This window comes from Martes martes (assembly GCF_963455335.1).
Source record: "Martes martes genome assembly, chromosome: 3".
Lineage (NCBI taxonomy): Eukaryota > Metazoa > Chordata > Mammalia > Carnivora > Mustelidae > Martes > Martes martes.
The window spans coordinates 130,825,082-130,839,034 of NC_137890.1; the positions used below are offsets into that span (position 1 = coordinate 130,825,082).

The 13,953-nt window shown below is 34.0% G+C and overlaps 1 protein-coding gene across 3 annotated transcripts in view; it reads right to left on the reverse strand.

Moving 5' to 3' along the window:
- Positions 1-2,376: 2,376 nt before the first annotated feature.
- The window catches only part of PPIG (peptidylprolyl isomerase G), a 53,850-nt gene continuing 42,273 nt past the window's right edge, over positions 2,377-13,953 (reverse strand). For all 3 annotated transcript variants that reach the window (XM_080798666.1, XM_080798667.1, XM_080798668.1), the window contains 5 exons: positions 9,931-10,144; positions 8,962-9,129; positions 6,852-6,939; positions 3,920-4,056; positions 2,377-3,707 (listed from right to left, as the gene is read on the reverse strand). In XM_080798666.1, the coding sequence (XP_080654792.1) occupies positions 2,600-3,707; positions 3,920-4,056; positions 6,852-6,939; positions 8,962-9,129; positions 9,931-10,144 (1,715 nt within the window). In that variant the 3' untranslated portion in view covers positions 2,377-2,599. The remainder of the gene's footprint in view (positions 3,708-3,919; positions 4,057-6,851; positions 6,940-8,961; positions 9,130-9,930; positions 10,145-13,953) is intronic.

The following is a 13,953-nucleotide window of genomic DNA, read 5'->3' on the forward strand; positions in this document are numbered from 1 at the left end:
TGTAATTTTAAAATATTTTAGAGCAACCCAGTAGATTCTCTACGGCTCATCAACATTAATCTCTCCGTAGTATCAATTTCTGTGGCAGATAGTTTACCCCCCAAAAAGAATGAAATAATCATGAAAAAAAAAATCCCAGATATTGGCAAACAATAAAATAAACCAATTAAATATCTTTAGAGGATATTAAGTCAAAGATAGTTTGAGGTAAGCCATAAGCTCAGACTTAACTATAAAATCAATTTTACAGGAAAGAGCTGGCTTTCAGGAAAGAGTATATTCAAAGTAAAAAGCTAAAGGCGGCACAACTATTAAAAATGCAATAAAAGAACTGTGTGAGCTATGTGCTACTTCAAATGCAAAGGCAGATGAGGTACAGTTAATGCTGTTTATTTTCTAAATGTTTTTATTCTGAAAGTAACATCTAGCTGATTGTCATCCTTCATCTTAATTTCTTCACCATTATCTGTTCTACTGTAAAACTAAGTTTTTAAATGTCTATAAATGCTTAGCATGGAGTTGCTCTTTTGATAACCAGAACAGGAGAATACTACTTATAGAAATTGCTAACATTTTTTTCCTGCAGTTGTCTGTAATTCTTAGTAGATACAGCTCTATGATGAGACAACATGTAAGCATTTTTACTTAGGATGGGTTTTTTGAAATTATTAGAAAACCTTTCTTAAATAGCACCTTTCTTAAAACTCAAATAGTTTATAACAGATATTTTTAAAATGCAATTTGCTGAATTTAAAGACAATAATTAACTTAAAATATGTAAAGGTTAATAGATTATACAGCTTGGGAACTCAAGACTCAATCATCCCTAAAGTAGGTTTGTGGTCAAAGTCTCTAAGGAATCAATCACCCCAGATTATCATAAACATCTATCACTTTTATCATCAAGAAGAATAATTTAGAAAGACTTCATTGTGGATTATTTGCTTCAAGATATTCCAAACAATCTTATAATCATTACCTATTATTTGTTATCCAAACAGCTACCACAATGCCAAATGTTCATTACTGTATTAATCAATAATGGGAAGTATTATGTTAAGCACTGCTTTGCTCAGTAAAAACAGCACTGAATAGTTACTGGGTTTACCAAGAACCTACCTTGGTAAGAGTTGACACTACCTTGACAAATATGAAATACAAAACACTCTAAAGGCTACTATTAATTGGAATTCTGAAATTTCTTCTCAAATGAGGCAGGTTTTGTGTTTGCTGGATGTTCAATATTTTATTTAGAAGAGAAATTACAGAAAAGAAAAGGCCACACGTCACAAAAATAGCAATATACAACACACAAAATTCTAAATGGACTTTGGGTATCTTTTACTGTTTACCTCTGTAAGCTATCAAATTTTGAACCTTCTACTCTACTCTATGTGGCAATGTTGCACATGCCAAGCTAAAATAATGTTAACAGTAATGGTATAAAGCCATCTGAATAGAAAGAAACCAGAGTCATAAACATGCTATACCCTACTGTGATACATATATAGAAAAGATGCATTTTCTTGCCATTTGAAACTCACAACTATGAGAGTTAAAGAAGTCAGCTCAAGTTAAAAAAACAAAACCAAAACAAGAACCATGCAGAATTAACACTCAACTCTATATAGATCAGTGGCCAAAAGAGAAATCTTGGAAATTAGTATGTCAATATTATCAATTTTTAGAATCTAACTTAAAGACCTGCACAAGTGATATGTTTTAGTGAGAAAAACATTTTCATTTTAGAGAAAGGTAATGACAGTAATTATAAAACAATGTTCCCCAAAGCAAAAATTTTATCTCTTCATACCAAAAGCAACATAGAATTGAGAATTACAATCTGATCTTCCAAGGTATAGTTCCTGTCAGCTGCTGTATAACAGCAAATCAAACTAAATCAGTACATCAACTGAAAAAAGTACTCAACTATTTTTGTAAACAAAACTAGGCAGGAAAAATATTAGTATGAATCAAGCTATGAGTGGAATTATAAAGAGTAACATAAGCAGTGCCATATAAATAACTATTTTAAAGCACAAATTACTATAAAATCAGAAGTGATGACTTAAGATCTCAAGTTATTAGGATCCTGCTTTTCTATGTTAATTAAAAGCTGCTGCTGCAAGCCTCTATTTAAATGCAATCAGAAAATCTATACAAGATTTCTTCTATCTAGTGGCTTCTAAAATTACTTCAATCATGAGAAACACAAGCTTCTGTAACAATGTATTCCAACAATCAGTTACGGTTGTTTTGAACTGGCTGATCACACAAACTGGGATGTAGAATAGCACATTTGCTATTGGCTGATTGTTGCAACACAAAAATGCATACATGAAATAGTTAAACACAGCACACAGTATTACACCAAAATGTTTTTCTCATTTCAAGTTTATTAAAACTTTAGCAGTACAAATTATCCAGGTTGCAGATTATCAAAAGATCAACTCAATAAAGTCCACATTAAAAAAAAAAAAAAAAGGACAAACATAAAACCCAAAAACAATGAAAAGAGGAAAACAACATAAAGGAGATTCATCAGCAAGTCTCTAAAACTTAAAATTTGAGCAGAATGGAAATAAGAAGTTTACACAACTCATCCACTTTTGTCTTCATCTGTTCCAGGGCTTGATTCATGATCAAATTTTTTATTTTTATCATGTATGTGGTCATTTTCTTGACCCTTTGATTTTTGGTTTTCTTTTTCCACAGAGGATCTGGTCTTCTCTTCCTCCTTATTTTTCAATGTGGAGAACTTTAATTCATTGTCCTGACTACTTTGTTTTATTTTTGAGAATGGACTTTGATCTCTATCAGACTTTTTTTCCCTATTATTTGAGCTATTATGATCACGATTTTTAGAGTACATTCTCTTCTCACCCTCAGAATTTTCTCTTCTGTGTGAACTCTTACTTTCTTGGTTTCTGTATTTTTCTTTGTTTCTGCTTTGACTTTCTTCTCTCTCTGAGCTCCGTGACTCTCTCCTCCTCCTTCTCCTATCTTTACTTCTTGATCTTCCTGGTGTTGCTCTTCTCTCTCGGCTTCGTGACCTTCCTCTTCTCCTGTACTCCTGTTCTCTGTATCTGTGGTACTCCTTGCTTCTGCTGCGATCTCGGTCATGGCTTCTAGATCGCACTCTTCTGCTCCTGTCCCTACTTCTGCTTCGTTCCCTTGTTCTACTATTGTAACTGTGTTTGCCTTTAGTTATATCACGTTCTCTACTTCTAGACTGTGCACGTCTATCCTTTTCCTTACTTTTATTATGATCATGCTCATTACTTTTTGATTCTAACTGTTTCGACTTCTCTTTACTTCTACTCCTTTCTTGATCTTTTCCTTTAGAATCAGACTTTTCTTTTTCTTTAATAATCTCATGATCCCTTTCTTTACTCCTTGACCTCACCCTCTTTTCTTCATGTCTATTATGCTTTGTATCTCTTTCTTTACTCTTTGATTTCTCTTTGCTCTTACTCCTACTTTTAGATTTGGCCCTTTTCTTCACTTTGTTTTTATTATACTTCTCATCTTTTTCTGAGTTTCTTCTGATGTCTCTCTCTTTGCTGTTAGATTTGTGGTCTTTAACTTTCTTTTCCTTTTCATTTTTTCTGTTCGGACTCTCAGACACATGCCTGTGATCAGTTACTTTTTTCTCTTTTACTCTAACTGGACTTCTTTGATTTTCTTTTATTTCATTTAACTCACTCCTAAAAAAAAAAAAAAAAAAAAAAGGAGAAAAAAGCTTTTTGGAAATTTTATTAGAAAAAGGATGATGTCCATTAGTAGCCGAAATGGTGTTCTATATGTTTTTTAAATATTCAGAAACAAGTGAAATGAGTATAAATAGAACAACTTTATGTACAAAAGTAAAAACAAAAATACATGTCACTACATTTGAAATAATATAGGTAAATCTTACTTATCCCCTTTGATCCATCTTTCACCACTTGATACCCTCATTCTTTGTGCTCTCTGCATCTCTTGCCTCCAATGTGGAGGAGTCTCACTACGTCTGAAACGATCCCTTGATCTGGATCTAGAAGGAGTTCGGTAACGCTTAAAAGAATAAAATGGGAAAAACATTAACCTCCTGAAAATATAAAAGCATTATAATCATAGCTGTAAGCTTATACATTTCTAGGCTCAAATAATATGTCTGGTATTTCTATAACCTCTAAAATAAATAAAATTTCCTAATTTTCAGGTATGAAACCAGTGAGGCAAAAATACTTTAAACACTCAGTCATACTATAAATTCCAAATAAAAAGCATTAACCACACAATCTCTAGCCACCCATGTCCTCTTCACAGAACTGTCCTATTTAAGTGATGCTACTAGAGCATAACAGATACAGGTACCCTTACAAGTTGCCAAGTTTCAATGTGGAAATATGTATTCTAGATGTTCCAAAGCAAATATCCCATGTTAGGAGAAAAACTGAATAAATGCATAACGTTAAAAAAATGCATAATGTTCATCCATTCAGCCAATATTTACTCAGCCCCTGGAATGGCCAACCATTCTACCATGTGTTGCAGCAGTATCAGTGAGCCAAAACGTATCTCAATTTTGCTCTTTTGGAACTTGAATTCTACAAGGCTAGGAGAACCCTTAGATATATAATCACAGATATTCATAAACACAAATCAGTTACAATTGCAATCAGTGTAAAAGAAGTACAAGGTGCTCAGAGAATACATTACAGAGATCCAGCCTAGTACAGGAAGTTAAATGGTAACTAAAAGCTAACAACTAACAAACATGTATGAAGAGTTACATAGGCAAGGATAAGGAAAAGAAGGTAGAAGTGTGAGGATGGACGGGTAAGGAAGAATAAGTGAAGTGTAAGAAATATCTTATTTGAAGGCCCCGAGACAGGAAAAAAACACTGCAATTTTTAGACATGACCACAAGATAGATGAGTATGGCTAAAGATAAAAGGTGCCAGGGAAAGTAATACTAGATAATACTGATGAGGTAAGCAAGGCCTAGATTTTGTAAGGTCTCATAGACCATGATAACAATTTTGGATTTATCCTGTAATTGATGGCAAAGGAGTGACATTTTCATTTTAAGATGACTATCCTCATCTGGCTCTGAGCTTAGCATCTGCTCTGCCCCCCGCTCATGCTCTTTCTCTGTCAAATGAATAAATGAATCTTAAAAAAAAAAAAAGAAAATCACCATTCTGGATGCTGTTTGGAGAAGAAATCCTATCAGTGATTCTCAAAATGTAGTCTAGGGATCCCAAGACTCAGGGGATCTGTGAAGTCAAAACTATTTTCATTGTACCATATTATTTGCCTTTTTCACCTTCATTATTGTACAGTAGTCTTTCAGACTGCATGATGTTTTAGTATTTTTGCTTTCATAGCTAACTGAATGTGTGTTTATATATTCTTGTATTTTAAATAGTTCTTGGTTTTAATTTCTAAAACTATAAATAGCGATGGATATAACCCAAAGCTCCTTTGGATCCTCAATAATTTTTAAGAGTATAAAGAGATTCTGGGGCACCTGGGTGGCTCAGCCAAGCATCCTACTCTTGACTTCAACTCAGATCTTGATCTCAAGGTTGTGAGTTCAAGCCCGGCATTTAAAAAGAAAAAAAAAAAAAAAGAGTGTGAGAGTATAAAGAGAGATTCTAAGACAAAAAAGTTTGAGAACTGCCATGAGAACAGTTAAAAGGCCATTGATAGTTCAGAGAACATACAAAGGTAAATTGAAATAAGGTGGTGGGAGTGGAACTTGAGAAGTAGATGGATTTCAAAGTATTTAGAAGGTTGAAATGACAGGATTTGGTGTTGGATAAGATATGCAAGTTAGGAAAGGAGAGAAATAAAATGATTCTTAGGCTTTAAGTAACTGCATAGGTGGTGGCGTCTTATCAGTAAAAGCAGGAACCTAAAGGAGGATTAGGTCTGAAGAGGAAGTGGTTATGTTCAACATTATATACACTGAGTTTGAGGTGTTTGTTAAGCAACTAACTGGTTGTCAACTAAGTCTTGGCACCAAAAAAGCAAATGAGCATTTGATATTTATCAACACACAGGTAAGCCACTGAAGCTGTGGGAGTGATCAGACTGCTGAAGAACCATACGCAGAGTGAGAAGTGTTGGAACCCTGAGGTACTACTATATTAAAGGCCAGATAAGAGTGTGAACTGGCAGGAGCCATTCAAAATAGACTGGCCAGAGACAGAAAGAAAGTAGGACAGAAGCAAGTGGAAAGAGTATCGCAAGGAGGCAATTAAGACAAAGACTGAAAGGAGCCACTGGACTTTTCTTCTCTGTATCATTCCAATTTCAGTATATGTGCAGCCAAAGCAAGCACGGACCCACTGGATTTTGTGACATGTAGCAAACGATACAGCAAGTGCTGTTTTCAGCAAAACAGTAGAAGACGAACTGAAATGGTTTGGAAATGAGTATGAAGTAAAGAAATAATATACCAAGTATAGCCACATTTCTAAAAAGTTTTGAAAACACAAGAAGATATTCTGATGGGGAGAATCCAGTAGAGAGAAAAAGGATAAAATATAGGAACAGGTTTAATTTTTATTAATTTTTAGCAAGATTAGAGATATAGTGGTCAGGAATTAACAAGGAGGCACAAGAAAGACAATGATCTCATTTTACACCATGTACATTTAAAATATATTAACATCCTATGTATTTTCAGTTTTGAAGTACCAACACAAAGAAGTTACTATAAAGAGAACATATAATTCAATACCCATATCTACTCTAAATTTTAGTTACTTATGTATAAAACAATATTTAAGAAACACTCTAAAATTATTTATAATAAATACAGTACTATTAAGATTTCTAGGAAAAGAATCACCTACCCTTGGTCCTCTTCCTTTAATTTTCCTGCCAGACCTAGTAACTAAAAGTCGCCTCTGGTATGAAGCAGGCTGAGAGTTAGGTGGATTACTAGAAGGAAGCAAAGGGAAAATTAAAACAAACATACACACACACATTCAGTCATCAAAAAAAATGAAATTTTCCATTTGTAACAATGGAACTAGATTACGCTAAGTGAAATAAGCCAGTCAGAGAAATACAAGAGAAAGACAATTACATGATATCACTCATGCGTGGATGTTAAGAAACAAGACAGATGACCATAGGGGAGGAGAGAGAAGAATAAAATCAGACGAAATCAGAGAGGGAGACAAAGCATGAGGGTGGCTGGAGGGATGGGGCAACTGGATGATGGACATTAAGGAGGGCGTTTGATGTCATGAGCACTGGGTGTTGTATGCAAATGATGAATCAGTAGACTCTACCTCTGAAACTAATAAAATATACTATATATTAATGAATTAAATTTAAATTAAAACAGCTTCATAAAAACGAATCTGGAGAATACAGCTTTACTGATCTAAACTAATAAATTTAAGGCTTATATATAATCAGTAGTTTTCAATGTTATCAACTCCTAGTACTATCTGGGAAAGTATAGGAGCATTTTTCAACTGTTAATGACTAGCAAGTGCTACTGGTACTTAGAACCATGAGTTAGGAATGCTAAAATCTTGTTATGCATGAGATTGAAGAACTATTCTGCCCCCAACTGCCAGCTGGGTGCTGAGAAACACTGTTAAGTAACCATTTTTAAGATGAAATTAACTTGACAGTGTTAAGGAAAATCAACATAGAAGGGCTCATATAGCTCAGCATAGGCTGTATGCCACTAAGAGAATAATTTTAAAACTATCTTATTCCAGGGGCACCTTGGTGGCTCAGTAGGGTTGAGCCTCTGACTCTTGATTTCAGCTCAGGTCATGATCTTAGGATCCTGGGATCAACCCCTTGTCAGGCTCTGTGCTCCAAGGGGAATCTGCTTGAGATTCTCTCTCTCTGCCCCTTCCCCTGCTTGCACAACACTTTCTCTAAAATAAATAAAATCTTTAAAAAACAAAACAAAAAAACTGTATCATATTCCAAAGTATCTATAATCCTATAAGCAACTGTTCACTGTTAAAACAACTACAGGAAAGAGTAATTAATGATAATAAAGTAGACATAAGCAGGTGTGAATTAGCAAAAACATTTATATCCTGGTTTACACCAAAAAGGGAAACTGTTTTCAAAAAATAACCAGTTAATATTTAATTAGCACAAACAATATCCATGTAAATTATGGTTGAAAAGTTCATTCTAAAGTAGTTCAAACATTTTCTCTGTAATATTTATTTCCTTAAAAATATCCTTTCCTAATACTTGAGGAAAAATGAACTCAATCCAATCCATTGATATTACCCCACAATTCAAGTAACTATTTTTTTTTAAACTAAGACTTATTTTTATATCTTTACTGTATTGTCAAAGTATAGGGGAGATACTCAGAATTTTATTACTTTTATAACAATACATTTTAAACATAAATAAGAAAATGACCTCAAAATTTTTTTGGTTTTGGACATAATTATTAAAATGATTTATAAAGAACCAATAGCCTACTAATACTAATTATGTGAATTTATGTAGAAAAATTTTCAAAGACCTTGAACACAATATCAATTTTCATAAAAATACTATGAATTAGGCATTTTTGAAAAATAGCATTTTTGCTCTATTAGGTAACAGAAAAATAAGGGTTTTTAAAGTTTTAAGTTTAAACTTTTAAACTTAAAATTTTAATACATATAGAGTACACAGTAAGACACCTTGTTTTAAATGGAATTGGTCTGAAATGCCACAACACATCTTTTTGCAATGCTTATTTTTCAAAAAAGTAACTTTAACTCCAATCTGTTTGAATTAAGTCAGTGTATCTTTTTAGCTATGTAGTTAAGAAAAAGGAACTTTGCTAACATTATCCTATAAAAAAAAAAAAAAGATTTCAGTCTTAGGATAAGAACACCAACTAAACTTTGCTTAAAGACTTAAAAAAAAAAGTTCTATTTTAAAGAGTGTAGGGCACTCTACAAGATAGAGACGTTAACATACCACTCTCTCTCTCTCTCTCTTTCTCTGTTTTTCCTTTCTTTTTCATCAGCTTTAGGAGGGCTTTTTCTCATTAGGAATCTATTTTCAGGTATAGGAGGGATCTCTTCTGGACGGACAGTAGACTGGGGTTGTGCTTCAAGATTTTCAGTCTCACTTTCACTAGATGCACTTAACAGAAAACACACACAAAAAAATTCCACTTGGTTATTATGTGCCTACCCCAACCAACTGTTGCTATTTCTTTCCTTTGTAAGATGTCACAATATATGAGCCATCCTGCCCACCCTCTTCAAAGATGCGATAACATACAGAAAATCCTCCTTCGTTCTTCTGACAAACAGCCAACCAACCCCAAACCAAAACCAATCGTTTCCATGATCACATTCTCAGAAAGTATTTTCCAATTAAATGGATCTAAAATATGAACTCCATAGGCAAGGTACTCTGATAAATTTAAAATATTTAAAAATGTAGGCAAAGAAACCAGTTGCTTTAAAGGCAATAGGCATGAAGTTCTAGTACAAAGATTATTTCAGACAAAACAGAAAAGTAAATATACTGACAGTATTTACTTTTACCCTTGTACTTTCATAGCAACAAAGGGAATAAAGGACAAAAAAAAGCAAGAGAGACTGCTATAAAAATAAGGAAAACAGTAGTTGGTTTCCTATAACTCTCATTAATCCTATATATTCCTTCTATGAAACATAAACCTATAAAACCAAAAGCATCATTTCACTGAGTTCAGACAAAAAGAATTGAATGGCTTTGTTGAAAATGGAAATGAAATGTACCTAAATTTAATCTATAGACTATAGAAACAAAATGGTCTTATACTTATTGATAGGAAATATTTCTCACTATTTTAATATTGCCATACAGTTGATCCAAAATCCCAAAAGATTTACTTATAAACTAAAGGGAATTAGGATATAAAGCTAGTACTATAAAAGAATTTAAAATTAAGACCTTTTCTTGCTTTTCTTTCGCTTCTTCTTTTCTTTCTTGTGTTTTCGAGAATTTTTCCTATGTTTCTTTTTTCTTTTTTTTGATTTCTCTTCAGAAGCACTTTCTGAGTCAGAAGTATCAGAAGAGGACTGAGAATCACTTGAGCTATCTGAGTCACTGGATGAGGAGGAAGATGATGATGACGACTTATGTCTTTTCTTTTCTTCTTTCTTAGCTTTAATAAGAAACAAAAAAGGTTTTGGTCAGGACTTTTTAGATAAACTTTGTAAGTGGAAATTTAGGTTTGCAGCAGATTCTCACTAAGTCCAGTATTTAACACTTGCTCATCCAGCTATTTGAATTGAGGGGTACAGGGAAGGAGTCAAGACTTAGGATCAGAATCCAGATCTCTCAATTAATGGATCAAAGTTGTATCTATTATGCCAAAGAATTCTGGAAAAGTAACAGGTAAGTCTAAAGTACTAAGCTGATTTTAGGAAACATTTAAATGACAGTTTCTAAGAAGGAGAGAATTTTAAGAGTCCCAGATCAAATCTTCTTGCGGTTTTCGACTTTTTCTATTATCAAGAATAGAGGGAGAACTGTGGGAGAGAAGTAACACACATACACAATACTCTGCATGAATGTGGAAAATAAGAACCATGACTGGCACTGGCATTGGCTTGTTTCAATGCCTGAGCATTCCTCTAATGATTAAAAATTTAGCTTAGTTGAAGAGCAGAATTACCAAAGAGGGCAGTCATTTGCTAATGGTTAATAACTATGTTACAAAACTACGCTACAAAAAGTAATTCAAACTGAAATTTTATTTTGGGTTAAGTGGGTAATAATTTTTAAAGGGATCCCAAAACTCAAATGCTTTAAGGACTAGGCAACTAATATAAATAAGTGAAATTAACCAGGTTTGATACAACAGGAACTGGGGAATGATAAGATGAACTGAATGGAGCGTGATTCATCTAAAGGTATTCAAAATCAAACTATGGTGGAGTTAAAGTGAAATCAAGCCAAAGATGGGACACCGATATACAGATAAGTATAATAAATTGGAACACATCAAATATATCTGAATCCATCAGTTCATAATGATATTTGCAAATAAAATATGAAGAATTTACACACTTTTCCTTATACAAACTGTACCCCACACAAGCTAACCAAACAGTAAATGAAAGGAAGATGCTCTTTTATCAAAAGTATTACAGGAATAAATGAAGTAGAAATTAAGGTTAGGATATCATCATTTTGTAACTCATAATGAGGCACTGACAACAAGAGGGGCTGCAGAGCATAAAAACTACCTTTCGTATGTGACACTTGGCTCCCGTCAAAAAAATAAATCCAGGTTGCCTGGGTGGCTCAGTGGGTTAAGCCTCTGCCTTCGACTCAGGTCATGATCTCAGGGTCCTGGGATCGAACCCCGCAACCAGCTCCCTGCTCAGCAGGGAGCCTGCTTCCCCCTCCCACTCTTCCTGCCTCTCTGCCTACTTGTGATCGATCTCTCTCTCTCTCTTTCTCTCTCTCTCTCGCTGTGTCAAATAAATAAATAAAATCTTTAAAAACACAAAATAAATAAATAAATAAATCCATCCAAACTGCATCTGATCCACTTTCTAGACTTAACTACAAAGTCATATGAAATAGAGGCAAGAAAGAACACATCATGTAACAAAGATGCAATCAGTACAATCTAATGTGTGCAATAATGGAAAATACTACAGGACAAATGACCTAGCTTGTTCAACAAATAAATCTAAACTAACAAAAGAGATGGCAGCAGAAATTTATTTAAAACAAACAAAAAAATCACACAACCCCAATGGATTCAAATTAAATCATTAAGAAAACAACATTATGGAACAAGTAGAAATTTTAACACTGACAGGAACATTTAGGAATACATGTTTGTGTACATTATGATTATGGTTTTTTTTTAAGAATCACTTTTTTACAGACCAATAATGAAATATTTATCAATAAAATGTTACGCCTAGAATTTCCTTCAAAATAATAAGAAAGGGAGAACAGGCCGGGGCATAGGTAAAATGAGACTGGCCATGACTTACTTGTTGAAGCTGCGTAATGAACACTTGTTTGGTTATACTACTTCAACCACTTCTGTATAATATATTAGTATTTTCCAGGATTAAAGAAAAAAATCAGAGGACATAGAACATACATCTTTGTACTGACTGCTGGTTGATGGTAGACCTTAACTCAAAGGGCTAACAATTGGTTTATAGTCTTTCCTTTAGCCGGAGGAGCACCTAAGGACCTAGCAGTTGGCCAAATCATTCTTCAAAGTCTTAACTCAGAATTTATAGGAGTGTACTAATTATAAGATAAATGACAGTCTGGCTGAAGTTACTATGTACTTTACCCAGGACTTGCAGTTCACTGCCAAGACTGTTTTTCCAGTACCAGTTAAGATGCTGTTGCACTGGACAATGGGAATAAGGTATAAAAGGTGAAGGGGGAGGAGGCGGGAAGGTGAAGGGACCTGAGGTAAAGGCTTCATCATACAGTCATGTTCCTCAGGATCATGAATATAACAAGTATGAGATACCTGGGACATATGCAAGCTCTGCGTGGAAATCACGAGATCTCTACTATGTTGTTGTACAAGCTATGCTGTTCCTGTCCTGTATCCTTTCATAAAGGAAAATAAACTTAGTGCTGAGTAAAGTCTATTTTGTCTCATGAGTCCAACTGTTAATCTGAACCCAAAACTACTGCTGTTGGTTGAAGCACAGAATGGGTATGTAAACATATACAAACTGAAACACACCTACTTATACATAGTACAAACCTGAGATGGGTGGGTGGGTAGGAGGTAATCAAACTTAAAATGAAGGAATAAATTCATAATGAATAACTCTAAACATGAGATCACATAATAGGCAAGTAAAATATTTCACATAAACATACTAATACTTTGATCACCATGATTTACCAGATTAACAAAGCTTTATTTATCAGTTCCAACTTATATTTTTTTGCATTGAGATTCTTTCCCATGATAAATACATTGCAGTTGGTTTAACAAATAAGCCTAATCTCCCCACTGCATTAAATGTATTTCAAATGACCGTTTTTTAGTTCATATACCACTTTTTCCTTAAGATTTTACTTATTTGAGAGCAAACAACAGAGTGAGATAGACAGACAGAGAGAGCGCACGCATGCGCTCACAAGCAGGGAAAGAGGGTGGAGCAGACTCCCTGCCAAGGAGGGAGCCTGATGAGTACTAAATCCCAGGGCCCTGGGGATCATGACCTGAGCAGAAGGCAGTCACTGAACTGACTAAGCTACATCACTTTTCAAGAAAACATCTGAATGAAGCAAGGTATCACAATAACATGAAATGCCAGAGAGTGATTTGACTATTTTTAATGGTAATACAATCTGCCTGAATATCAGATGACATCTACTATAAATAAACTATGTTTTAGGAAAAATGCCTTGGACGGAAGCTTGGGAAGCTCCAAGGTTGGAAAAAAATTCCCACTTCTAATGTTATCATTATTTTACAAGTGAAATTTAGTTTTTGTGTCCTTTTCCTATTATGTGCTCAGGAAAAAAAGAAGAAAAAATGATTCAGAAAGAAATGGCAGTTAAAGAACAGAAGAGTGAAAAGGCAAAATATAGGGACATGACAAAATCAGTATTAGTTCTAACAGAATATATCCTGAGTCTCAAAATCTGTGTTAAACTAAATTTAAAAATATGATTTAGGCATATTGTGAATCTGACTGAAACTTTATCCTTTCCAGATGGATGACCAAACCCCTGTACAGTCAAAACTCCATGTGCAATTTTTGACTCCACAGAAACATAATTACCAATAGCCTACTATTGACCAGAAACTTTACTAATAATATAAATAGCTGAGCAACACATATTTTGTAGGTTATATGGATTATATACTGTATTTTATTTTATTCTACCTTTTTAGAGAAGGAAAAGAGAAGAGAGAGAGAAGTTGGAGCAGAGGGACGGAGAGAAAGAGAGAGATACTCTAGC